Genomic DNA, 27,246 nt, shown 5'->3' with positions numbered 1-27,246 from the left:
AGCTTTCAGTTTTAGTAAGCAGCTTCTTATAACTAGGGCTGGCCAGTACTTCTGATAAACACTCTCTGGAACAATAAAAACAGGTGCACCTGTATCAATTTGCATAGTAACGTTTCTACAGCCCACAAAAACATTTACAGTGTAGCTACGGCGACTATTGTCACAAGAAAATACACTATGCAATACGAGACAGTCCTCACCGTTCATTACTGCTTCTTGGTCTACACTCTCCTCCACGGTTCGCACGGAACGCACCCATGCTAGACAGACCCTGGCCAGGTGTCCTGTCTGCTTGCAGATACGGCAGCGGTATTTCTGGAACGGACAGGTTGCTTCAGCCTGAGCGTTCTCGCAATGGTGACAACCACGAGCTTCGCGTCTGTGCTTCGCAGGTTCTGCTAGTACTGCCTTTGTGTCTCGTGCTCCAGGTCCGGGCTTTCAAGTGCCTCGTCTTAGAGCGTTCACTTCCTCCTCTTCATTACAGGCAGGTTGAAAATTTCTAGTCTCTGTGCAGGCTAGTTCAATGCTTTTGGCAAAGTCGCAGGCATCTGCAAACGACAGCGTGCTTGAGTAACCTGGTCCCGCAATGCTTCATCCAAGAATTGCCCAAAATCGCAGGTCGCCACTAGCCTTTTCAATTCCACAGCGAATGCTGCCACTGTCTCATTTAAATGCTGTGTTCGGCAGTTAAAACGAAACCTCTGTGCTATTATCATTCGTTTTGGAGAGTAGTGCTCCTTGAGCACCTTCACCAAGTGGTCATAGTCTCTCTCTTCTGCTTCTCCAGAGCTAGCAAATTTTTGAGCGTCCGATAAGTCTTCTTCCCCATTTTCCCCATGGCAGTCACAAAGGTCGCTACCTTCAAGTCATTGCTCACCTTGTTAGCTTGCAGGTAATGTTGAAAGCATTTGACGTAGAACTCGAAATCTTCATCTCCGTCCTTGGCAAACTGGTCGAACTGGCCAAGCGTAGCCATGCTGCTATTCGGCGTCCAAGGGCTTGCCCTATCCGGCGTTCAGGTGCTTGCGCTACCAAACTGTGCTACTTCAATTGCAGGGTGAATCCCATCCTCGTTGCCACTGTTGTGTCTTCACCAAGTAGCACACATGACAAGAGAGCACGAGATATGCCTGGGTTTATTCAGACGCTGTCTGGCACACAAAGAACAACAACCAAGATCAGTGCAGCTGCTTTTGTAGTCGTTATCACCTGACCCGTGACGTCACACAAGCATGCTGGGAGAGCAATGACACAACACGAGGGATACCTTTTGCATTGACAGTCGTGCTCTTTTTTATTCTTTAGGTTAACGACAATGCTCTCGAGGCTCTTCAGAAGCGATGCACAACGCTAGAGAAGCTCAACTTGTCATGGTGTGGTGCAGGGGGTTATTTATCTGCTGAAGCCTTTGTGAGGTAAGCGAGTGTAATGCTTTCACAGAATTCATGACAAATGTGAAACATCAAGTTTTACATGCAAATCTGTGACATTCAGGGAAGACGAGAAAATCGTGTTCATCTATTTCGATAATGCAAAGAAACTTTCGGCTTCTAAAAATTGTCATTTGCCTCGCATTCATGGCGTAAGGATCACTAAATTTGCCAAAATAAATGTAATTATTGTTTCATTCATCAGGAATGCCATGCACTGCTTATTAACTGCTTCTCATTTCTGTGCTTCACAAGGAGAAAACTAAATTTTCTTCAGGCTTTTTCTTTCGCAACGTGTATTTGTTTAAGGAGGCTAACAAAAAGGATTCCAAAGTAGATGTAACATTAAGAGATAAGCGCACAAGAGTGGGTCAGAGAAATAACTTAAGCTAATGACATTCTAGAGGAAATCAAGAAGAAGAAATGGGCACGGGCAGGAGATGTAGTATGAAGAGAGGATAACCGGTGGTGGTTTAGGGTAACAGACTGGATTCCAAGGGAAGGAAAGTGTAGCGGGGGTGGCAGAAAGTTAGTTGGGCGGATTAGATCAAGAAGTTCGCAGAGGTCAAGTGGATGCAGCTAGCACAGGACCGGGTTAATTGGAAGAACATGGGAGAGGTCTTTGCCCTGCAATGGGTATAGTCTGGCTGATGAGGATGATTATATGAGCAAAGTAGAGTTCTGGGCTAGTTGGTTCTGGGACATGATTACTGGGAGGCTTAGCGCGGAACAGACAAGGACAAGAGAGGCACACAGGACGAGCGCTCGTGCTGTGTGCCTCTCTTGTCCTTGTCTGTTCCGCGCTAAGCCTCCCAGTTGACTGTATATGTTCAAGTGCACCATTGACTGCATGTCCCAGGCATGTTTGCCAATGATGTTGTGTACTACCATTCAGTTTTATGGAGCTGCGAGGGGAGCTTCTGCAGTGCCTCTGCCTCTCCTCCTGTCCTTTTGTCGACAACGAGTGCCTCAAGGTGGTAGCTGATGAATGCCCAAACCTCACAGGTATGCTGCCAAGTTAGTTCCTGGCTGTTGCTCAGTTTGAATTTTGTGCTTTGTTGCAGTTTTAATAACCATAATTCCAGCATAGTATTACTCTTTAACAGTTATTTGTTGCTCCTTTAACTGACAACTGGTTGAGTTCTGTATTGCTACTTATTGTGGCTGGCCTAATTACCATATTTTCGCACTTCTAAGCACCCCCCCTTAATTTTGCATGTGAATCTAAGCAACTCCTTTTTGTGAGGAAGAGGCCGAGACAAGGCTTCCAGCACACTTGCTCACTGAATTGAGCCAGAGTCGTTGGAGACACGGTGTGGTGTAGTGCCCACGGTGTAATCTTCACTTCCTGTGTTGCTGCGTTCTGACACTACACGCCAGCTGGCGACACAGTACGGCAAAAGGCAGTGGAAAACGACCTAGATTACTCTATCAGTGTGTTGTCACATGGAGCTGGGATCGGCGGCCATGCGGTGGAGCTCGGCAGGTTTCGCAGGCATCACAAGCCCACATTACTTCATTTGGCATCAGCTGCTTGGCATTCTTAACGAAAGTCTGAACGAGTTTTAAGGGGCTTCCACAGCTTGAACTTCAAGCGCACTACAATGGCACCTGCGAAAGATGCTTGCCAAATAAATTGTTTTTTCTCCCGCCTGTTTTGTCGAGATATTGACTTGAAAACAGGGTAGAGGTGGAGGGTTGTATTAGATTTTTCAAATTTGAGCACCCCCTCCTCACTTTGGGGCATTGCAATTGTGAAAAAAGGTGCCTAGAATTGAGTAAATAAGGATACTGATCCTTTGTTGAACTGCCTACTAGTAACATGCCGTGCTGCTACAGAGTGAGCTATTAGTTGAAGGTTTTGAGGTAAACTACATTATGGGGCTAGTTCGCGTTAGCTTGCACGGAACAGTGCACTTATATGGTGCACAAGGGCAGTGCCATTTTGTTGCTCGGCAAGGACATATTTTATGTCCTCTGATCGATAATCTGTGTAAATTCTTTCTCTCAGTACCTGCACTGTTATGTGAAAAACATAAAACAGTTATGTCATGGCTATGAATTAGTCCAGTGAAATTGCTGTGAAGCCATGAATTTAAGGGTAGGGATATGCAAGCATTGAAATTTTCGAATACGAATGTGGGAAAAAAATGGCTGTGAATATTGAAGATCTTGATCAGCGAAAAAAACAACTAAAAATTAAAGCATAGCAAACACTCTTCGTCTTATTTATTTCAGGATTCATGTGGTATTTGTAAATACGATTGAACTGGAATAGCACAGAACAACATGCCCTACTGAAAAAATGTAGTATAAATCAATACGAGATGCCATGTACGAGTTTGTACAGAAAGGGCGTGCATGAAACCAGATGGAGCTGTCAGTATCACTGCTGAATACAATAAAATCTCATTAATTAGGCCTGCAAGGAACCAGAAAAAAGTGTCCAATTTACCCGCAAGCTTAAATGAAAAACCTACTGAAAACAGTTTGGATCACAGTTTTATCCCATGAACGTCTGCACGATGGTTGTCCGCATTTATAGATAAAACCGAAGTGAGGATGATGCTTTTCCCCGTTTCGCCACAAAATAGAATGTCCCTCTTCACAAAACAGAAGAGAAAATGTTTGGGCATGTTGGTTCAACGTCAACAAAGCAACGCGCAAAAAACGACAAAGGACGAGACAAGAACGGGACGAGCGCTTGTCCCGTCCTCTTCTTGTCTTAAAGCAGCGCGAAAACACGGGACTAAAATGAACAGGAGACGACACAAGCGCTTGTGTCGTCTCCTGTTCCTTTTAATCCTGTGTTTTCGCGCTGCTTTAAGATGAATCCTATCCAACTCGCCCAGTTTTCTATACTCGTCTTGTCCTTTGTCGTTTTTTGCGCTTTGCTTTGTTGACAATGAACCAACATGCCCAAACATTTCCCCTTCTAAAGTGCATTTCTAGTACCTTGGGCCTGTCACAAGTCAGCCCTGTCATATTTTGAGGATGCTTCAATGCAGAGTACATGCAGTCCCTCATTGCAGGGAAGTATGCAGTGCGATGAAACTGAGGGGAATTTGGAAATTGTCGGTGTTTTCAGTAATTGTCAAGTAATTCTGAAAATTGTGAATGCAAATTTTTTTAATATGAATACGGATCAGATAATCAGCATGTTTGATTCGTATTCAAAATTTCATATATTCGCAGACCCCTTTTCAAGCGATGTCAAATGTGGGTGAAAATTGTATGCCTCTTTAAATGACAGCATGTGCACCAGTGAGGAGCCTGCACATAGCACTCTTCTCTGCAGAATGATCCCCCGCCTCTCACAAGCACGTTCACAAAACAAAATCCTTTGGTGACACTAAGCTTCCCCACTAAAGATAAGAGATGAAGTGGCTCCCGACCGCGGCTTCACTTGCAGTTCACTTTTCATGTACAGGGGTAGTCAAAAGTTCACAGGCCGCTCCGAATGGCCGCGGAGTGGTTGCTTTGCGCTATCGCGGCGCTGCTATCAAATGCGCGCCCCACTGTGCGCTGGTGGCGAGGGTATGTGATGAGAGAGCGTTCGGCCCTTTCTTTCTCGCTCTCCTAGATGACAAAGCAATAAAAAAATAGTGCAGCGCGTGCCTTCGAAATTCCTTCTTCGGATTTCGCTGCGCTGCAGCCCGTGGCTCGGCAGGCAACCGTTCGCTGGAGTGAAATATGAAGCTGGCCACAATATTTAGTTGTACTATGTGCGCTTCTCCGTATTTTTCGCCTTTTTGGCGTACGATAACTTGCGTTTACCTTGACATCGGCTATTTCGCACCATGTGGGGCCGTCAGCGTGCCTTCTCTAATCGTGTCATTTGATGACAATTTACTGCGCACGAATCGAGGTAAAGCGCGTATTGTTTACTTGTGCTTCTGAAGGGTTTCTTTGTTGCGTTATATCCAGCTCTTCATCTCAATCCTTGTATGTGTTCAGTATTCTCACGCGCGTGATGGCCCGTTAATGTTGATGATTCAGCACATGTTGCTGACATTTCTTCATAGAGTTTATACAGTATGGAACCTTCACAGTTGTGTTTGAGCAAGGTTCGCAACGAAGGATGCGCCGTCTAGTGGTGGCGTCAGCTACCTTTCTTTCTCTGTTTACAGTGTTCTAGAACACTTGATGCGTCGCCATTGTCGCCGTTTTGGACATCGACTAGGCTACTAGGTGAAGCGCGCATGTCAGTGACAATGTCGGGTCCACGGAAGCAATATTCAGCTGCTTTCAAAAGAAAAGTGATAGTAGCAGCTGAGACCATCGGAAATTCTGCGGCAGGGCGACAGTTCGGCGTCACCGAGGGCAGCATTCGTGGATGGAGAAAACAGAAAGAGGCCCTCTTTGCGTGCTCTGGCCTAAGACGAAGTTTCCGGGGGCCAAAAAACGGAGCATATCCGGAGATTGAGCAAGGCCTGACCTCCTTCGTACAGGAACAGCGTGGACGACATCTGCCTGTGAACATCGAGTTGCTCCAAGCAAAGGCAAGAGAGATCGCAGCGGAAAAAAACATCCCACGGAGCGATTTCAAAGCCAGTAGGCACTGGGTGTCTCGGTATATGCACCGCGCTGGGTTTTCGTTGCGTCGAAGGACGTCAATATCCCAGAAGCTACCCGCAAGCTATGAGGAGCAGCTTGTGGCGTTTCAGCGGCACGTTATATCGCTGCGAAAAAATGTGAACTTTCCGCTGGGCCAGGTCGGCAACGCCGATCAGACTCCGGTGTACCTAGACATGCCCTCTGCACTCACAGTGCATGAAAAAGGCAGCAGGCAAGTTTGTGTTCGTACGAGCGGAAACGAAAAAACACGGGTGACCGTAATGTTGGCGTGCACTGCGGATGGCCGCAAGCTACCACCCTACGTAGTGTTCAAGCGGAAAACTTTGCCAAAAGGTGAGCAGATTCCCAAGAATGTTGTCATCCGATGACAGGACAAAGGTTGGATGGACGAGACTTTAGTCCTGGATTGGATAAAGTCCGTATGGTGTCGGCGGCCTGGAGCACTGCTCGGTTTACCGTCAATCCTTGTGTTGGACGCCTTCCGCTGCCACCTAGCAGACTCTGTCAAGAGACTGCTACGCGAATCTCGCACCGAGCTCGTCGTCATCCCAGGAGGGATGACATCGCAATTGCAACCGCTCGACGTATGCATAAACAAGCCTTTTAAAGACGCCGTGAAACGCTGCTACGCTGAGTGGATGAGGTCGGGAGACCCCGAAGTGACTCCATCGGGGCGACTGAAGAGGGCTTCTCCAGCAGTCCTCTGCAAGTGGATCGCGGACGCATGGGCTACCATCCCTGAGGAGCTCATCGTTCGGGCATTTAAAAAGTGTGCAATTTCTAATGCACTGGACGGCACAGAGGACGAGTTCTTGTGGGAAGAGCTGTCCGACAAACTGTCAGACGTTTCACTGTCTTCTGACACTGAAACGGACGACGAGTGAAAACGAGATGCTGTGAAAATAAAGGCCTTCTTCCCTCGTATTATTTGCGGGTGAAAACTTTTTTTTCCCATTTTCGCTACCTCATATTGCACCTCGTACTATACGCGGGTTCGTACTATACGCGGGTTTTTACATCCAGCTCTTCATCTCAATCCTTGTATGTGTTCAGTATTCTCACGCGCGTGATGGCCCGTTAATGTTGATGATTCAGCACATGTTGCTGACATTTCTTCATAGAGTTTATACAGTATGGAACCTTCACAGTTGTGTTTGAGTGCCTGCACTTGCCTTCCTGCGTTTAAGAGAAAGGAAAGAGGACTTTTTCCAGTTGGCAGAAAACAAGCGTGCAGCGAATGCGTGCTTAAATCGCGGACCGGGTTGAAGAGCACGTTGCCTAATCTAAAAGAATTAGTAATCTGACCACCTGTCATGAGACGCCTTCTTTGTCCGCTTGTTTTCTGACAATATGGGAAAGTGTGCTTTTCATTCTCGCAAGAGCAGAAAAACATGCACAAAGCACTGAAAACGTAACCCTTACAGTTTATACTGCGTGCAAAACCATGAAACATTTCGCAGAAGCATCAGCAACATGTTAACTCCCCAACACATGCATATCTTCAATTGCTTCACCCTGTGTTTCACGTTGGGGAGTTAGCACTTACTAATTGTGTCTTCACTTCACTTCACTTCACTTTATTCACCTTAAAGGCCCCCTTCCGGGGGTATTACATAAGGGGTGGGTTAATATGTACAACAATAATAAATACATGTCATTGCCTTACGATAAAAGTATAGTTATAGCATGTAAAAAAGAAGATGGGCACATGATAGTGGCGACGTTGGTGGGGAGGGCATTCCAGTCCACAGCAGTGCGGGGGAAAAAGGAACCTGAAAAAGTTGCAGTACGAGATAGGGGCCGGGCAATCTGAAACGGATGTGCAGTGCGGTGAGATATGCGGGTCGGATGAGCAATGTAAGGTGTTTGATTCAGAGTGCTGTGGTACAACTTATGGAGTAAACAAAGGCTCACGATGCGGCGGCGAGCTTCGAGGCTTTCGAGACCGGCAATATTCTTCAGAGATGAAACGCTGATGGTATACGAATATGCAGAATGAACGAAGCGGATGGCGCGGTTTTGGACTGATTCAAGTGCATTTGTTAGGTACATTTGGTGAGGGTTCCAGATGGGACTAGCGTACTCAAGTTTAGGTCTGATAAGTGTTTTATAAGCCAGAAGTTTAACGTGCTGCGGTGCATGACGAAGATGACGTTTTAGGAAACCTAGAGATCTGTTGGCAGAGGATATGATTGTGGTGATGTGTGTTCGCCAAGAAAGATCGCTAGACAGGGTTACACCGAGGTACTTGAAGGATTGAATGCTTTCTATGGGTGAATTAGCAACTGTATAGGAAAACATAAGGGGGTTGTGATGACGTTGGAATGAGACGAGTTTGCATCTGAGAGCGAAATGGTAGTTAAGCATCGACGAAAACCCTTCAGGAACATCGGCAAACAATGCGTGCGCTACCCCGATTCGTGTGCATTAAATTAACAGCTAACGACATGATTAGAGAAGACACAGTGACGGCCCCGAATACTGTGAAAAAGCTGATGTCAAGTTAAACGCAAGTTATGGTACTCCAAGAAGGCGAAAAGAACTGGGAAGCGCACATAGTACAACTAAATATTGAAACTAGCATCACACTTCACACCAGCGAATGGTCATCAGCCGAGTCAGGGGCTGCAGCGCAGCGGAATCCGAAGAAGGAATCGCGAAGGCGCGCGCCGCACTAACTTTTTCACTGCTTTGTCATCAGGGAGAGCGAGAATGAAGGGGCCGAACCCCCTCTAAGTGCGTACCCTCGCCACCGGCACGCAGCGGGGCGCACATCTGATAGCGCCGTGATAGCGGACAGCAACCGCTCCTCGGCTATTTGGAGTGGCCTGGGAACTTTTGACTACCCCTGTGCATGCGCATTGCAGTTGCCTTAATCACTTATCTTTTAATCTGTGCCTCCATTATCTCGTGCATACTCATTAGCATACATTCATAAGGTACCGTATTGTAAAGGACTGCCCTACATAGATATAAAGCCCCGCTTGACCAACCTGCACAGAAGTGCCTGCATGGCCTAGAAGTCTGACTTGGGATCCGAGGGTCTCAGTGGGTTCGGTCCTCATCGCCTTCCCATCTCAAAGGAGTTGCACAGTCATGCCTTGAGTTGGCAGCTCTTGTCAACGCGACCACATTAGCTGTCAACTAGCGCCTGCCAGAGGCGTGCTTGTGTTTTTCGCTCACAAGAGCGGTGCCGACAATGACAACACCAACACCGATTTTCTGAAGAATGGGCACTACCATGTTTAATAATTTTGCACCAATTGTAAAATTGGATCCTGCAGCTACTTGTTTTCCAGGTTAGCATTTAACCGATATACTATTTGGGACCCTGGTATGCACAGTTGTTAGGTACGAAATGTAGTAAAGAGGGCAGCGCATATGTACTGCCTGTAGAAAGCCCAAATGAATGATGTGGGCTCTTCAGGTGACACCTGTCAATGATATAAAATGATGAGTTGGGTGTCGCTACCAAGCAGATGCCAACATATTGCCAGGCAGTAGATAATCAGGTGCAGTGATAGGCTGTAAAATTCGAGAGGATAACATGGCCACAATTTTCATGAGGCATTGTTTAGGTGTAAAGTTGTTTAACAGGGAATGCCTGGCAGTGATGACATTTGTGGGCAGAGGTGGAAGAAAGCAGTGATACATAAACTGTTTGCTGCATTTGCGCAACCAGTCTGAGTGCTATGGTCAGCTTTCTATAAGTCACAGGATTATGTTTGAAGGCAAGATTCAAAGTGGCAACATAATTCATAGTTTCCAAAAGCAACTATGGTGGCATGGCCTGAAGGTGTCCCAAAATAAACAAATTGGAAAGGACAGCAGATTTGTCATTCACACGGTGGAAGATTACAAGCAATGGTCAGTGTGACCAAAAATCAATATGGCCCTTGCATTGTCCTCAAGTATTCTTTCTCTATAACCCACCTACTGGCGTGTTTCACATGTTATCCAAATTGTAGTTTCAAATTGCCACAAAGTTTTGTGATGCTTGTTTCTTTGTTCTTGACACTGCTGGCACGCAGCCTTATCACTTTGTTTACAACATGAGAGGCGACATGATTTCCCTGGAATTGTGGCAGCCGCATGCAACTTCTTCTTCAGTGTTCGAGACTCTTCTATCTCTATAACGTTTGTCATCTTTAAATTCAGCGCTGGTAAGAAGGGTGGTTATTCCGATCTTCAGCAGCCAGGTATACTTGCTGCTGCCATTTCTGCCAAGCTCAGTTCCGTTTACGGGCACAAGATCACCCTGTAAACAGTTGTCAGGTTTCACGCAAATCTGCCTTTTCTTTTGAACTGTCCGTTGTCGCCACTGTGTGATCACACATTAAACAGCCCATTGGTATCTAATAGACCACCTGACCTTTAAGGCAAAACGACAGTGGCACGGAAAAGGTAAACGTCGGTGAAAACTCGAGGAAAGCTACACGAAAAGAACTGCAATGCTTTCCAGGAAATATACACCGATTTTAGTAGCTTTACTGTATTACTCCACCTGGAATTTTTTTTTTTTTTTGCTTTTCTATTGCACAGAGCTGGAACTCAGAGGATGCTGCAACCCACTGCTAAATAGGCTTGGATTTCTTCAAATATCGCACCTTTCGAAGCTGGTCTGGCTTGATTTGTATCGGACGGAAATTGAAATGTTCTCCCTCATTTCCATAATCAGGTGAGCCGTGGCGTAAGCCACAAATACTGCCCTGTAAAAAGGCACGGTTAATTTTGGTACTCTCTGGCTGAAAAAAACGCTAGGAAAGAAAGAAGCTGCTTAATTGAGACTTTTTTTTCTTTTTCTTTTTTCGACAAATATTCTAAACTGACTTGATGCAAATGCCAAGAATTCAGTCGCAAGAACTGTGGATACTTCTTGTGACTTGAAAAGTGCGCTCGCATACTGCTGCACCAGTCAGTGAGCGATTTTATATTTGCCCTAAGCCTGTTGTGGCTTCAATCAGTGCACTGGTATCTCATTATTTGTTTTGGACCTTTGTCAAAGTCAGGCAAGCTGGTTTGTTGAGCAGGTAGTCTCAGTTTGAGTATGCAGTCAATGCTGTTAGTTATACCATTTCACCATTTAACTGAATGTTAACCTTGCCAATAGCACTTCTGGGAGGAGTATTTTGTTACATATTACATGACTCTGAAATAAGAAGCAAATTAGTGTTTCCATCGCATCCGATCAAAGCATGGCCATGGCTGCTTAATTTAGACAGTACTGAGTACCGTGATTGTTCTCGTTAAAAATGCACATTATAAATGCTCTATTCAACTGACTAAGGTGTGTTAAGAAACTAGCACAGGGCATACTATTATAATAATTCTTTTTTTTTTTGGCTGTCATAATAAATTTATTATTATTATTGTTATTCACAGTCACCAGAACGTTAGCATTAATTTACTTCTAAAAGCCCTGGTGGCTTTCAATTTTTGCTAAACAATGTTGTAGTACTTTTCTTATTCTGCCTAATTACATTGTATTTGCTGCGCTATGCCATTTAGGCTTGTTCTAGTCGAACTAGCTTCTTATTTTTCTGGTCGCGTAATGCATGAAAGTGTAATTCATGTCTAGTAGTAAGGGTCGGTGTTTAATATGAAATCTCCTTTTTTACTGTGTAGAGGCAAACGCTGGCTATAGATAGGACTGGCTACGTAAATGTATTTTTGTTCACTGCAATGATTGTCAAAGAGATTTGCCATTATTCTTGGCCTCAAAAAGATGGACATTGCATTTTCAAGTTGATGCGCAGTCGTTATTGTCATCCTGTATTTTTATCTCTGTACTAAATTGTGTTTGTTATTCGCAAAATTCAAATTCTTCGTTCATTGCATGAAAGACGAGGAGGTGCGTCGCTGGTGCGTGGAAGCGAGAGTGTGAAGAGGAGGATGATGAAGCCGGTGGTGTGCGAGTGACTGTTTCTGCCTTTTTCCTGCGTCTATGTCCTAAGTGTACTTCTACCCCGTAACATTTTGGCGGCAGCGGTGGGATGGTGCACACTCCCGCCCAGCGCCAAGCGCCATACGAGACTAGCGGTCAGTCTCTGCTACCCAGGCTCCAATACCAGCTCCTGTGTACTCTCTGGCAGGGTCCCGGGGAAAGCCAGGAGGACCTCGCCGCAGATATTGAGCTGTTGGCATTGCAGTCTCTGCCGGGGGCCTCAGAACGCCATTTCATTGATCGGCACCGAGGCCTTTCTTGACGCGATTGGGGATCCCAAGGTCCAGCGCCAGGTACGTCTCTGGCACCCTGATTCGATCCCCGCTGCTTTGAGTCTCGTCATCGAAGCGACCGGCAAGTAGGGAAAGCGGGGCTCCAGTCAAGACGCCCACTTACGGAGAAAGCTGGCCAAACCTGGAGCGGACACGCAGCGATGCTGCCGTGCGCTGCCAGACGCTGCAGAGTGATCTCGACCAGGCCAACGGGGCATTTGAGGAGCTCAAGCCGCGTGTCTCTCAGGCTCTCAAGAGGGCACAGGCCTTTAAGGCACGTAACGCTGAAGTCCAGGAGCTGCTGCACGAAGAGACCATGCAGAATCTGGTACTGAGCACGCGTCTTCGCCAGCTGGAGAGCAAGCGCACAGCTCTCCAGTTGCAGGTAGAGGAAGAGGGGGAGGCGAAGTACAACCTGGAGAAGCAGGTTGCTATCCTTATGCAGCAGGTGACCGAGCTCAAGAAGAAGGCGGACGAGGAGGGCGAGGTGGCCGTGCAGGTGGAGGAAGCCCGCAAGCTGCTCCAGAAAGACATGAAGGCCCAGCAGCGGCAGATCCGGGAGCTGCAGACCCTCAACGACAAGCAGAGCAAGTCCAAGTGCAAGCTTCAGGCTGAGGTCGAGGACGTCACCATCGAGCTTCAGAAGCAGAGGGCCAAGGTTTTGGAGCTGGAGAACAAGCAGCGCAAGTTTGACCAGCTGCTGGCAGAGGAGAAGACCGTGTCAAGGCAGCTAGCCGCCGAGCGGGACATGGCAGAGCAGGAGTGGCGCGAGAAGGATACCCGCATTCTGGCCCTGACGCGGGAGCTGGAGCGCAACGACACTTTCGAGGAGTTTGAGCGGTCGCGCAAGCAGTTGCAGCTGGAGCTGGATGACCTGGCACCGCAAAGCACGAGTTGAAAAAGGCCAAGCTGGAGAACCAGCTGGCTGCGCAGAAGACGTGCCTGGAGGAGCTGGAGGATAAGACGGACCTGCTGTTTGCGCCACCAGCGGAAGCATCGCTCGAGCTGACCGCCGTGAATTTTAAGCTCACCGCCACCACCGCCAAGATCATGCTGGTCTACTTCTACGCCTCATGGTGCGGCCACTGCCGCCGCATGTCCCCGTAGTTCGAGCGGGCGGCGCGGCGCCTCAAGGAGTATGGCATCCCGCTGGGCAAGGTGGACGCCAACGAGAAATGGCACCTTGTGCGCAATTACGCTCCGCTGCAGTTCAGTGAGCGGCCGTTGCCGTGGGACGGTATTACTTGATACTGCTGTGCCTACTGGCCACTCTCCACGGACTGGACTCTGTGCTTTCCCCGGACTTAGACATTGACTGTGATTTTCTGAACATTTCCGATTGATGTGTTGGTGTGGCCTTGTGTGTTATCTTCCATTCCCTGTGTAGTCTGTGTTTTGGTGTGTCTGCGTGTGGTCAGACACATTCAGTTCGTTTCATGTCCCTCTGCCTCCTCCCCCCCCCCCCCCCTCTCCCCTGCGCGATGGTAAGATGTTAAACACGGGGCGGCGAGAGCGTGAAGAGGAGGACAGTGAAGCCGGTGGTATGGGAGTGACTGTTTCTGCCTCTGACTGCGTCTATGTCCTAAGTGTCTCGTTCTATTTCGTAACAGTATGCAGTTGTGGGTGCGTATGGGGAATTGCTATTTAGCCGAATCCAGCAGTAGGCTGGTGCGTTTTCAGAGCAGTGTGAGGGCCGCCTCTGTGCTGGAGCAAACATTGTCGAGAGTAATATCAAGGCCACAGAATGCCCATGCTGAGCGGGGCTGCAATCATGAATGCAACTTCTGTATGCTAGTGGTAATGTTGACAAGCACTTCTGACCAATGCCTGTAGTTTTCTTTCATCAGCCACTGGGCTGAGAAGAAAACTGCACCTCCTGGCTTCCAACATTGCACCTATAGGTTTTGATGCTGCGCGGATATTTTTTATTTTTCATTTGTGGAAAAAAAATATATTGTCATTCTTGCCTTATTTCATAATTTGCACCCTTTGAATAAAGAGTTGATGCGTGTGATGACAACTGTCCTTTTCTACATTGCAGAAGTTGCACCAAGCTAGAGCACCTTTGCCTGGGCAGCTGTCCGGTCGTGAACAATTATGATGACATCGCTTTAGAGATTGGCCTACATCTGGGGTCAGTACTGTGTTACTACTACGTGCACTGCTTTGTGTTTCTAAGTTCTACATAAATATTGGAAAGCCCCACCGCGGTGGTGCAGCGGTCAGGGCACTCGACTTCTGCGCCCGAGGATGCGGGATCAAATCTCAGCCTCGGCAGCCGCTTTCAGATGCAGGCGAAAAACAAAGCTTTTGTATGTGCTGTGTGGTGTCAGTGCACGTTAAAGAACCCTAGGCTGTCAAAACTTTCTGAACCTTCCACTACGACGCCTCTCATAGCCCGAGTCATTTTGGGACTTTAAACCAACCAAACCAACCAACTTTAAACCAACCAAACCAATGTTGGAAGGTGGTGTTGTACTGGAAATACTTGCAGCCGTGGAGGAAGGCAAAAACAGGATATTTTTGATCCCAGGTGTATTGCAAAAAGCATGGCAAAAATCGGAAATTAATTTGTTAACTTTTTTCACAGGGCAAAAGCAGTAGCGTCATTGTTTCTAAGAAACAGCATGTTATAGACTATGCACTCGCAATGAGCCATTGCTGCTACAGGCAAAGGAGAGGGATGGGAGACTGGGAATTGTTTCACGTAAACAGTGCAACCATATATCCAGGTGTGAGGAGGATTCACGAACAGTCATGTCACGGCCTCTCCTTTGTTATTTCCTTCTGCCATGTTTACAGCAAATGTCCACTGCTCATCGGTATAGTGCTAATGCCAAGTGAACAAAATGTGAATTCTTTGCAGGAACCTGAGGAGCTTGGATTTGTACCGTGCGAGAACACTATCTGCTGTCGGTGTAAACCTGTTTGCCCGATCTTGTCCATACATAGTGAGCCTAGACCTGGGCTGGTGGTGAGTTCTTCAGTCTGCACTTAGTGGCATGCTTACTGAAAAAGTGCCATCACCGGTATTCAGCTCAGCAGCATTGTTTCTCCTGTCTTCAGTGTTCATTACCATAACTAACAGAACCACAACCTTAAACATCACAGAACTGGAACAGCTTTGCACTTGTTCCTGAGTGTTGTAATGTTGCAGGTACTGGTGCTTTCTACTCTTTACAGCCCGCTGTATTTCTACCAAAGGTTTACAGGAATGCAAAAAACAGCCGTGAAAATTTAAATATTTTCATTCCTGGATGCATCCTCGTGTAGAGTTGAAAACCGCATTTTCACTATTCCATTTGACTGTGTTCTTAATATCTGCGAGGATATTTTTTTTTTTTTTGCCTTGCAAATTATTTTCATGGACTTTTTTGTAAATGTGCAGTATAAATTCTTCTTTGTGGAGTGCTCTTAACGTTTGTGCATATGATATCTTTTTTTTTTGTTCGTTCATCCAAATAATGCTGGTTGAACAGATCACAGTTTCGACCTTCATGCTATATATATAATGTGCATATACCTTGCATCTTTGTGTCTATCCTCCTCTTATCTGCAAAGTAGGCAAAAAGTCTACTTTGTATACACCTGCTTTTCTCTCTCTCTCTCCATTTCACTGCAGCACTAGCATCGAGTCTGGATGCATCCATGAGCTTGCAAAGGGCTGCCCAAATGTGAAAAGACTGCTGCTGACTGCTGTCCGGTAATTGGTCCTACAACTTTTAGACTGTTACAGTGTCGTCAAGCTTGTGTGCAGTGCTTTTCTGATACGCAGCATGGAATTTATGTGCTAAGCAGTGGTGCCATTTTTTTTTTGGGGGGGGGGGGGGAGCATCCTATTTTGTTACTTGGAGTCATATCGCGCTGTGTGGAGATGAACAGCTGTATTATACTGAGCATCGCCACTAAATTTCTATCTCATCTCTCTCTTATTTGTCTCGAGCACTATTTGGTGGCTTAACATGAGGGCATGTGATAAAATTGGGGCCGAGGTAGCCACATTTCGATGGAGGTCAAACAGGTGACACCCATGTGCTTTGTGATCCCAGCGCATGTTAATGAACATGAATGTTAATGAAGGTAGTCTAAATTGCACTACAGGCTGTCTTTCATCTTTTTTTCGCTCCCTCCTCCATTCTATCACTGCTGTTCAAGTGTCCACCGAGAAGTGAGACAGCTACTGCGCCTGCCATTTACTGATGTATAATTTACTAGTAGAACCCCGCTATAGTAAACTTCGATATGGTAAAGTGAAACTGAAGTCCCAGTTCATCTTCCATAGACAACTGTACATTCTCCCCCTTTATAGTAAAGATATTTTTGGTAAAGGTCGGTTATAGTAAAGTGCACCTGGCCGTGACGACGACTCCCACGATATGACATCGCCGCCCGCGCACTACCTGGAATCGCGAGGAAAATATTTTTTTTTTGTATTTCAAAACAAAAATAACACAGAGTGTCCTTTTAAGTGGCTTTACCACCAGGCTTAGCAACATTCAGGAGAAGCCTACTTTACGAAGGCCTTGGAGCCGTGAGGAATAGCACGCAGCGCGTAGAAAAAAAAAGGGGAGGGGGGGGGGGGGGGGGGGGCTGTCTATAAACATGGAAAGGATGCGGTGCGGTCCTTCAGAAAGTAAAGGAGAGTAAAAGTGCACCAAGAAATAGTTGAGGGGAAGAAACGGGCAAGCATTCCCAGCACTGTGCAGCACAAAGCATGAGACAGCGGTGGCAAGAAGTGGAGGTGCAGCGTGTGCAGTCTTGCAACACTGGACTGCTACGCGCATTTATCATTTATTGTCTTTTAAACAAGAAGAATAAGATTGGGATGGAGCGCATTTGGCAAGCACTCGCAGATTATGACTAGCAGCTTACCGGTATCGCTCAAGAGGAAAGTATATAACAGTTGCATCTTGCCTGTACTCACCTATGGTGCTGAAACGTGGAGGCTAACCAAGAGAGTCCTACTTAAGTTGAGGACAACCCAGAGGGCTATAGAACGAAAAATGGCAGGGGTAACATTAAGAGATAGAAAGCGTGCAGAGTGGGTCAGAGAAATAACTCAAGTTACCGACATTCTAGTGGAAATTAAGACTAAGAAATGGACATGGGCAGGACATGTAGTGCGAAGAGAGGATAACCGATGGTCGCTGAGGGTAACAAACTGGATTCCAAGGGAAGGAAAGTGTAGCAGGGGGCGGCAGAAAGTTAGGTGGGCGGATGAGATTAAGAAGTTCGCAGGGGTCAAGTGGATGCAGCTAGCACAGAACCGGGTTAAGTGGAGAAATATGGGAGAGGCCTTCGCCCTGCAGTGGGTATAATCAGGCTGATGATGATGATGTCTTTTAAAAGACAGAAATAGCAAAAAATGACACCATGTTCACGCAAGGCTTTCATTTTCACATGAAATCAAACTTGGTTGTATTTGTAGCCACATCCTCATGCTTAAAAGGTACTTCCACTAGATGTAAAAAATTTTTGTAACTGAAAAAAATTGCATGAAGAGACGATAGCAACAAGACATGCTCAGTAAGTGGCCATTCAACTACCAGACAGCATCTTCAGGACCATGTCATCACCAGCAACTGATATAGTAAAGATTTTTGTTGGTCCCAGTGACTTTACTATAAAGGGGTTCGACTGTACTAGTTAGAGAGAGCAACAGATCGCTGTCATCTAGCATTGAATGAGACATCTTTTCTTATTATGATCCTTATTTTTCCTAACTGGGCCGCTGCATTTTTCAATGGTACACTTTGAGTTGTTTTGATGTTTTGTGGTGCTTGCTCGTACGCAGTGCCCAAATTACACACAGGCTGTAGATTAATAGATGTGCAGTCACGCTTATGCAAGTTAATTCGCTGACACTTGGGTTGGAATACAGGACACGAGATGCTGCATATCCGAGTTGTCTGGACGCTCTTTCACACTATAGCACACGTGGACTTCCGCTACGGCTCATTGCACAGCTCTCGAGCTTTTTATTTTTGCAAGACCATAGCAGCGCCACCTCCACGGTTGTTCAACATTCATTTCTGCTTGCAGCATAGAGTTTCTTACTTAGAGGGAAAGCTGGGGGTGCTGCACTTCAGACACCATGGGCACTAAGCATCAATGGGCCAGTGTGCTACTTGGTGCAGGACAGTAGAATTTTTTGGGAACACAGAGTGGCGTTACTAAGCTTTCTCGTCATGATCATCACCATCTCTAAGTGCAAACGCAGAGTGCAAAAGCCATAGTAGCGAAGATGCAAAAGTAGACAACGCCAATAAAAGGGTTTTGTTTTCCGAAATGCCACTAAAAAACTTCCTAAAGTAATTGAGCGACCATATATTTTTCAGAACATTTTTGTCTCTTTAAAGTGGGCCTCTTAGATGCTAAATATTGATTTCAATTCTTAGCCAATAGGAGAGAGAGCCATTGCTTAGTTTGGACAAATTTTACACATGCTGTTTCGCTCGTTTTTTGCAATTTGTAGTCACAATATTGAATGTTGGGACATTTATCTTTGCATTTCATTTTTCGACAAATGTTGTAGTTCTGCACTCAGTAATTTCCCCCCCCATGGTGCTTTGGGCGCCCATGATGGCTAAACTGGTTGTCGGGAAGCTCCATGCAAACTCCCATAGATGTTGGCATAGCTTTCCCTCTAGGTAAGATGAAGAGACTCTATGGCTTGCAGTAGCAAAACAGACGAGATTGCAAGCATACACACAGAGCGCTTGCTGGTTGCAGCATCCTCTGCTCGGCTGTTTTGCTGGTGTGATGCTGCAACTGCCACAGCAGGGGTTGTGTAACAAGGTTACAGAGTAAATTCCAAGAGAGGGCAAGCACATATGGGGCTGGCAGAGAGCCAGGTTGGCAGAAGAGGTAAAGTTTGCAAGCATAAGATAACGGCAGCTAGTGCAAGACAGGATTAATTGGAGAGGTGTCAATCAATCAAATGAATATATTCAGTACAGTAGGAAAAACATTTGCTGTGGTTCAACCAGTGGCCATCCTGAGTAGAATTGCGGAAGCAACATCTGGGACGAACGCGGCGACACCTCTGATTCACCGCGCCGCGGTGGAGTCAACGGTGGCCCCAGCGCGCCAACTGTGCATTGTGTTACGTCACTCTCTCCTGGTGCACGCACAGCTGGCACGGTGACAGCACCTCTGAGTAACCCGCGCAGCGAATTCGACGGCGGTTCCGAGGTGGCTCTCCAGCTGTGCTCCGTGTGATGTCATTCGCTCCTCGTGCATGCGCAGCTTGGCTCATCAGAGGCTGCGCAAAATGGCTCAGCGACTAGCATAGTGTTGCTTCCGCAACAAAATTTGGCGACAATTACGTTACTTCCTAATGTGAAATTTGAGCGCAGCTCATCAGCTGTTTCACCTGTTCGATAGATTGAGACAAAGACATCTATGCACAATTACAAACAACATTTTTTAATTTTTCACACACATTCCTTCATGAAACACTCCACTAACAGTTTTTGACTGTCATGAAGGAAGTTTTATGGTCCGAGAAATACACAAAATACAAAGTACACACAGCGGCGAACGGTGGTGGCAGGAGCGCGCGCAGCAATCGGAGAACACGCGCGGTCACCGTTAAGGAGGAAAGGGGAGGAGGGGGGGGGGGAACGGGCTGCCAAAGAGCAGCTGCACTCTAAAAATGCAAGATGCCTTTGCCTTGCAGCAGATGCAGTTAGGCTGGTGATGATGATGATGAAATTTCAGTTGAAGTAAACCAGATGCGACAGTCCACTATATATCATATTTCATTGCATAACTATTGGTGCAGGGATATGTAGCAGTGCCAACATAGGCTGAGTGTGCTTTGAAGGTTTGCTGCAGCTTAAATCTCATGTTTGAAACAGTTCAAAACTTATAAAAATTATAGGTCTTTATTGTGCAGTGCTGAAGAGCTGCAACGACATCATTAGCCTGTATACAACATATAGCTGATGTTGTGAGCACTGAACACTGCTGTTGAGTACCAGGGGTTTTTCGAGGAATTGAAACTGGTTGTGTCTGAATTTCTAAAGGGAGAAAGGGTGGTGCTAAGGGTGGAGGAGAAGCGGTAGTTATTTTTGGTAGTCACATTGGGGGGGGTGGGGGTAAAAATATATGCGGCAGGAATGAAGTAAATAAATAAATAAAGGTGGTGACCCCCCCTACCAGAAGTTACTGCTGAGCACTGAAGCTGTACTCAAACTGTCTGTATTGTTAAGGCAGAGCAAAGGCTGTGGCCTGTTAAGGTGCCAGGCTTGGTGAATAATAAACATCTGGAACCGACGTTTTCTGCTTTCAGCGTGCTCTGCGATTCGGACCTTCTTGCGATTGCAGCTCATTGCCATGAGCTTGAACACCTCGATATCCTGGGATCTGCTGAAGCAAGCTCCTCTGGAGTCGAACAGTAAGTGACTTGCCCCCTTCACTGCTTCTTACTTAAACATTTTTTTTTTGTGTCTTCACTAGGTGTAAGCAGCCAGTGAGAGGAGTTCCTTATCGGTGATCATTCTGCTGTGCAATGACTGCATCATTACTAGTTCAGGCAAAACAAAATTAGCTGTAGCATTGTTTGTACCTCAAGAGTTAATCAGTGCTGGTGGCATCTGGTCATCCATTTCATTTATCACATCATCTCGCTTTTGGTCCATTATCCATGGCAATGCGAGACTAAAGTCAAGCCTATGGGCCTAGTGCGCTGGTATGGAGGCGCCACTGCTCCGGAACAAGTAGCGCCACCTCCCGCCGGCGCACCCATATGGTATGTCTGCTCGTCGAAGAGAGGCGGTGGAGCGAACGCGAAGTCTACTCTTCTCGGCAGAAACCTTGTGAGAAGAAAACTTTTGTCGGTCATTTCCTGCCTCGTGTCACACGCGTACATAACAGACACATGTACCATGTGTGCGTGTTGAAAAATAAACCAAAAACAAAGCGAAGAAAGCCGCTACCCATTCATGCCGTCTGGGAGAAGGCCGCCGGCGCTTTGGGCGCAGCGCATCGTCGGCGCGGGAGCGCTTCTGCTGGCGGCTCTACGGTTTCTTTTTTTTTTTTTTTTTTTTTCCGTTGAAGTAGGAATTCGGAACCCGAACAATATGGCACTTTGAAAGTAAAGACATAAATAAAATAAAAACTAAGCCAGTGTGCAATGCGCAGCCCTGGCTTTTCCCCTCGGTGGCAGTGTATGTGGAAACGGCATGCTAGACCCCCCAGAAGCGACAGCCGAGAGCAGGGCTCCGTTGGTCAATAGAAAGGCTCTTAAAAAAAATTCACGTCTTCCCCAGGACGGGACGAGCAGGCTGTATATGGAGATGTACCCTAAGGCTTCGGGCCTTGCGTGCACGTGCTTTTTCGGCGCTCGGCAGTTCTACCGTAGTTTTTATTTTCTACTCGATGCGTCGAAATAAGTGGTGACGGTTCAGTGCGCGGAAAAACAGCCATAGCTGAGCAAGCTCGCGTGCTGTTCGGGGGATTTCGCGTGATCGGGAATGTTGAGACTTGATTTAAGAATAACTGCTTGGTGCGCGATCAGAAACTGTACGAAGCCAGCACGTGCGTGGAGTGCGCGGGGAACTTCACAGTGCAGAAGGGCCCTTGGATATCTTCAGAAAATGCGCTAACGAAATGAAAACCGCCTTCTACGACGTCAGCTTGGAGGTAAGTTTTATTCGGCCCTTTCGGCGTCTCTTCACCACATATGTAATTCATTTTTTTTTTTTTGTATGTAGTTGTTGGCAAACCCACGCAATATCACGGATGCCATTGCATCTGCAAGGCCGGCTGCCACCGTTAACGATGCGACACATCGCTCTCGTATGATTTCCAAGAAAACCGCAAAAAAAAAAACTTGATTTTCGATTGCCCCCCGACGGTTTTTTTTTATAACTATTATGACACCCATAAACACAACAGCAGATCGAGCTGTTAGTTTAAAAGGACGTTTTCTCTTTGCGGGGAGCCATGAACGTGTGTCAAGGCAGCAAGCGCGCACTCCTGCAATGTGCTTCGCTCTTCATGTCGTGCTTCTACGTCTTTTACATCAGGCTAGGCTTCCCAAAAGCGAGCACAGAGAACAGCTGGAAACTATCATTAGGAAGTCGTTAGAGGAGAAAAAAAAAAAAAAAAAAAAAAAAAAAAAAAAAAAAAGCTCTCATTGGGCAGGAAGGCTCCGCGCTCTCTACAACACAGGCTGTGTCCGAAGACCTGCCAGCGCTGGTTACAACAACTTTTAGTAGTTATTACAACTTTTAAAGCTCGAGTTTGGTCCACAAGTAAAAAAAAAGACCCGTTTTTTTTGTGTGTGTGTTTTTCGCGTGTTGCGCGCTCGATACAAACAAGCGATCGCTCGTGCATGCTTGAAAGAAACCTAGCGTCAAGTACTGTACAAAAAGAAAAAAAGAAAAGTGGGAAATGCGCAGCCGAAACGAAAAGCAATGGGTGCAATATGAGATTCGAAATGACTAAGTAAGTACAGGCCCTTGTTTCAGTCGGCGTTTATTGTTTTTATTCTCACGGGGAACCAAAAAGAAATCGGAACACAGCGTCGGCGCTACCCACGGTTGCGGATCCAGACAGCCGCCTTTTACAGCGGCGCCTCCCAGACGGCGCCACATGTTCGGCCAAAGCTGCAGCGCACCAGGCCCATCAAGCAAAGAGCCATCTCTTGCTGAAAAGTGCAATGCTTTCCATCTTCCCCAACTCACTTTTTTGGCGACCTTTGCGCTGTTGTAGCAGCCGCCGTGGCCATCTTCGTTCCTGCTGGCAATCCTTTTTCACAAAGCTGCTCTGCGCATGCGCGCCTCTACCATGGTCACGGAGCAAGAAACCTTTAGGAGTGGAAACTACGCTGTTTGCGGTGACCAGAAAAGGTCACAAGCCCGCGGCGCCACTATCATGCTGGCGGCGCCTATCGGCGTAGAAAGAAATTACCACCGTTTCGGTTGTCAACTAGTCCAGGTTTTTTTTTTTTGTCGCTGCGGCTTCTGCGTCGTACCGCATCATTATAGTGAACTCTAGTACACTGTAGCATCATGCCGCCACTGCATACGGCCGCGTCATGCTTCATGCCGTTGGCCCTACAATTGTGACCTGGTCGCCCGCGCTCGCTCGCGCTGACTGGAGTTTCACCTCTTAAATGGTTTCTTGCTTCGTGACCCTTGTTGAAAACAAACCACCAACTCCACCTGCGCTTGCGAAGTTCTTGGCCTCCGCAATCGGTGCAGCTGTAGCTGATCTCGGAGGCCATGTGTAGTTAATATTCATGACAGGCATATGTGATAGATGGCGGTGGCTGTCGCAAACACATACTGTCGTGGAGGAAGAAAACAACTTAGGAGAGGCCCTTGCCATTCCCAATGCATTGGAGAAAGTGTGGCGGAAGTGACGTCAAAATTTAGGGTTAGCCAAGTCTGGCCATTAACTCGGGCCACTAGCAACAGCTTTGCTAAGGGCCCGAGGTACGTGAGCGTCGCGGAGATAGAAAATGCGGAGGGTAAAGGAGGAGGAAAGAGATTGCGGCGTCTGGTCGCGGCGCTGCGGCCGGCTTTAAAAAAGTGACGTCACGGCCTCTCTTAAATTTTCGCCTTCCTGCATGCATACTGCCATTTCGCTGGCGGCTGCATCTTTCAAGGACGTTTTCAACCATTACCAGAGGGCGCCACATTTTGTGAAAAAGGCGGATTGAGCATTGCTATGTTACCAGTTGATCCCACCTTAATGCAGTGCATGTCAGTGAACTTTAGACGGGTCAGACAAGTGCAAGGACAAGCCTAGCATTGTTAGTAATCCCCCTGCATACAAGTACAGTAGAGATTTTTGCAGTGACCCACTTTTGGTTATCACTGCTTACACTAGTGTCTTTTAGGTGCCCTATACTATTAGAAGACACATGCTTATCTGCATTCCACAAACAAGTACAGTGGGGATTCTTGCAGTGACCCACTTTTGGTTATCACTGCTTAGGCTAGTGTCTTTTAGATGCACTATACTATTAGAAGACCTGCTTACCTGCATTTGACAAACATACTTTTTCATGTGGTTGCAGTGTGCTGAGTGAGTGCAAGCAGCTGAAGATTCTCGATGTGTCCTTCTGCTTCAAAATCAGCTTGGAGCTGGTGCAAGAGTGGAAGAGGCTCTACCCCAAGGTTCAGATCAAGAGGAGTCTTTCAGATGCCTTCAGATGACATGTCATAGGTATCAAGCATGTGCCACTGTATAGAAAACTGCCACAGGGTCTTGTGTACTTTAAATTATTAAAGGTGTGTAAAGGCTTTTTACTTTTTGTAGCCACTGTTGTAAAGTCGATAAGACCTTGCTGTCTTTTGTTTCCTCTGCACCTCAATCTTTGAAAGTATACATGCAACATTTTTTAATGTACTACCCACGTTCTCACTAAAACCCAATGTCTGAAGCCAATTTGACCTTTGACCTTAGCGACCCGCAGAAAGAAATAAAACGTGGCCAAATTGTGCCGAGCCTGGGTTTTGAACCCGCAGCAGCACAAACAGATCAGCTTCGCTAGCCACTGCACGAGGGTACTATGCTTTTGCTGTAACCAATCACCCCTCATAGTTAACTACCACTCTCTCGCCTCTTGCATTGCACGCCATCTTCATTACCTTCTATCTGTGCACAATGGATCCAAACATGCCGCTGTCACATTGTCCTTGGTACTTTAAGCTGTCCCAAAGTTGCACTACCACAAAGGTTCCCAGCGATAGATTGCACTGATCTTTGCCCAAAGCGTAACCTCGACACCCTCATCTTGAAATGAAGAGTGCTAATTGCACATATCACTTTGGATTTCGCCAGTTTAGCAAAATCTGCTGTAATTTCTTTTAAATACCTGGGAAGCCACTGAAGTACATGCCATCATACAAAGCTCTATCGTTTACGAGCCCACTTAATAGAAACATTTGCTTAGTACAAAAAAATGGGTGCCATAAACATCATAAGGTTTTATGTTTTTCAGTCCAAGAAGCCGCAGTTGCTTTCGGAAGGTGCTGATGAATCCCATATTTTGGTCTTCATCCCTTCTCGTTTAACATGCATGCAAAAAGGCTTAACATCCCAAAGCTATTCGGGCTATGAAAGACACCATAGTGGAAGGCTGTGAAAATTTCGACCACCTGGGGTTCTCGTGCACTGACCGCATAGCACAACGGGAGCAATGTTTTTTGCCTCCATCGAAAAGCAGTGAAGCAACCCAACCACTGCACTGTTGCAGCGAAATAGATGCAAACATTTAGCCCATGAAAAGCCTAAATCCAGTCAAGAATGACTGGCTGCATGGAGTGAAAGCCTGCAGTGAACATTTACAGCCCGATTTATAAAGTGGGCAGTGTGAAAAGGCTGTGGCAAAAGTAGGTGTGGCTGCAACCCCAAACAGCACTCCAAAAAAATCTTGGGGAAGCGGATGGAGGTTCCGCTGAACCCTGTTAAAGGAAATGTGCTCTATATGGCGCTATGTTGCCAGGACTACCCTAACACAACTGTTGAATAATTAAACACAGATTAATTTTCTCTTCTGCACAGAGCAAGTGAAAATGCCAGGTTAGAGAACCACACAGGGAATAAAAATACGGCACACCTTCGTGCATGCAGTGTCACACGCATTTCCGTAGAATGTTACCGCTTGAAGATGGCATCATGGCATGCCAAGGGAGTGGGGCATCCACAAGTTGTCTGCATATCTGCCTTTTCCCTCCCAATGCAGAGCTCCGCACATTTTACAGTGAACCACAATAGATCACGATTTTGTGCCTCAGAAGAACCATAGTGACACCATCGAGTCATGAAGTTATGGGCAACACTTGGAAGGGGCAGTCCCATTTGAAATGTGATTGCGTTTGGTACATTTTTTTCTGCGTTAATGCAAATTTTCCATTGTGGGAGAAGGCCAACCCCCGAGAGTCCACCCTTCCTTTGGCAACTCCATGGCTGCAATTTAACGAGATGCTTGCCTCAAGATGCTGATAGCCTGAAAACCTCATTGTGTTTGCAGATTTATTTCCTAGCTGGGTCAGATATAGGCAGTGGCATCAAAATGTGAGGTATTACAACAGTGGTAATACGCTTGGCCTACTTCTTGCAAGATTCAGATATCGCTGCTTCATAGAGGGACCAGATTAGCAGCAGCAATAGCGACAAGAACTTTTTGTTGCCGAAAACTCTTGGGGCATGCTGTGGAAGGCATGCAGACAAACCTGTCAAGTACACACTGCCAAAGTCTAATTTCTTCTTAGAGTTTCTTAAGACCCTTTCCCTCCCGATGACGAGTATACTCGTCATTGGATTCTGTACCTATATAGCCAATGACGACTATAGTCGTCATGTGCAAAATTTGCTCACGCAGCGAACCAACGACTATGCTCGTCCTATTGCATTTAGTTGCGGTTTCTGACACTAGATGGCCATAGTTGTCCACACTTTTCTATTTCTGTGTCGTCTTTCGTCATATTCCCGCCTCGAACAGCAGCGCGTGAAAAATGGCTGCCCCTGTGCCGCACGTGAGTGAAAGCTTGCGCAAAAGAAAGTACTGTGACGACTCCTCATCAGATGATGAGAGTTCTGTGGAGTTGTGCTCGGACACGGAAAGTGACGTGTTGTCATTCGAGGATTCTGACGACGACAATTCTGAGGATGGACCGGAAAATCTCGCAGCTGCACGTGAGTGGTGCCCCATAGATTTATCAAATCCACCTGCTGCACCGCCGCGTTTCCCGTTTTGTCAAACGCCTGGGATAGCTGAAGTTCTGCCTGATGCTGAAGATATAGTGGCGTGGTTTGAAATGTTTTTTGATGAGGAAACTTTCGACATAACGGTGACTGAAACGAACCGGCATGCCAGAAACTTATTTCGGTCCAACTCCAATTCATCATGGAGGGAGGTCGACAAGCAAGAGATGAGAGTGTTTCTGGCTCTTGTAATTTTGCAAGGCATCATTGTGAAACCACAGGTTCAGCTGTACTGGTCGAAGAAGGAAATTCTGAGTACGCCAGTATTTGGAGAGGTAATGAGCCGAAACCACTT

The 27,246-nt window shown here is 46.6% G+C and overlaps 1 protein-coding gene across 3 annotated transcripts in view; it reads left to right on the top strand.

Annotated features, from left to right (window-relative positions):
- Positions 1-24,681, top strand: part of Fbxl4 (F box and leucine-rich-repeat gene 4) — a 47,679-nt gene extending 22,998 nt beyond the window's left edge. The window contains exons 8-15 of one of the 3 annotated variants that reach the window (XM_084595359.1): positions 1,306-1,415; positions 2,326-2,435; positions 10,551-10,686; positions 14,266-14,358; positions 15,091-15,198; positions 15,847-15,927; positions 20,521-20,625; positions 24,259-24,681. In XM_084595359.1, the coding sequence (XP_084451485.1) occupies positions 1,306-1,415; positions 2,326-2,435; positions 10,551-10,686; positions 14,266-14,358; positions 15,091-15,198; positions 15,847-15,927; positions 20,521-20,625; positions 24,259-24,397 (882 nt within the window). In that variant the 3' untranslated portion in view covers positions 24,398-24,681. Of the gene's footprint in view, positions 1-1,305; positions 1,416-2,325; positions 2,436-10,550; positions 10,687-14,265; positions 14,359-15,090; positions 15,199-15,846; positions 15,928-20,520; positions 20,626-20,687; positions 21,199-24,258 lie in introns of those variants that run through there. The other 2 variants (XM_084595357.1, XM_084595358.1) reach the window with 2 other exon arrangements.
- Positions 24,682-27,246: the final 2,565 nt, after the last annotated feature.

The sequence above is a fragment of the Amblyomma maculatum genome, chromosome 2 (genome assembly GCF_055883805.1).
Source record: "Amblyomma maculatum isolate TAMU_Amacu chromosome 2, ASM5588380v1, whole genome shotgun sequence".
NCBI lineage: Eukaryota > Metazoa > Arthropoda > Arachnida > Ixodida > Ixodidae > Amblyomma > Amblyomma maculatum.
The sequence above is the reverse complement of the archived record's forward strand: the minus strand, read 5'-3'. Positions and strand labels throughout refer to the sequence as shown.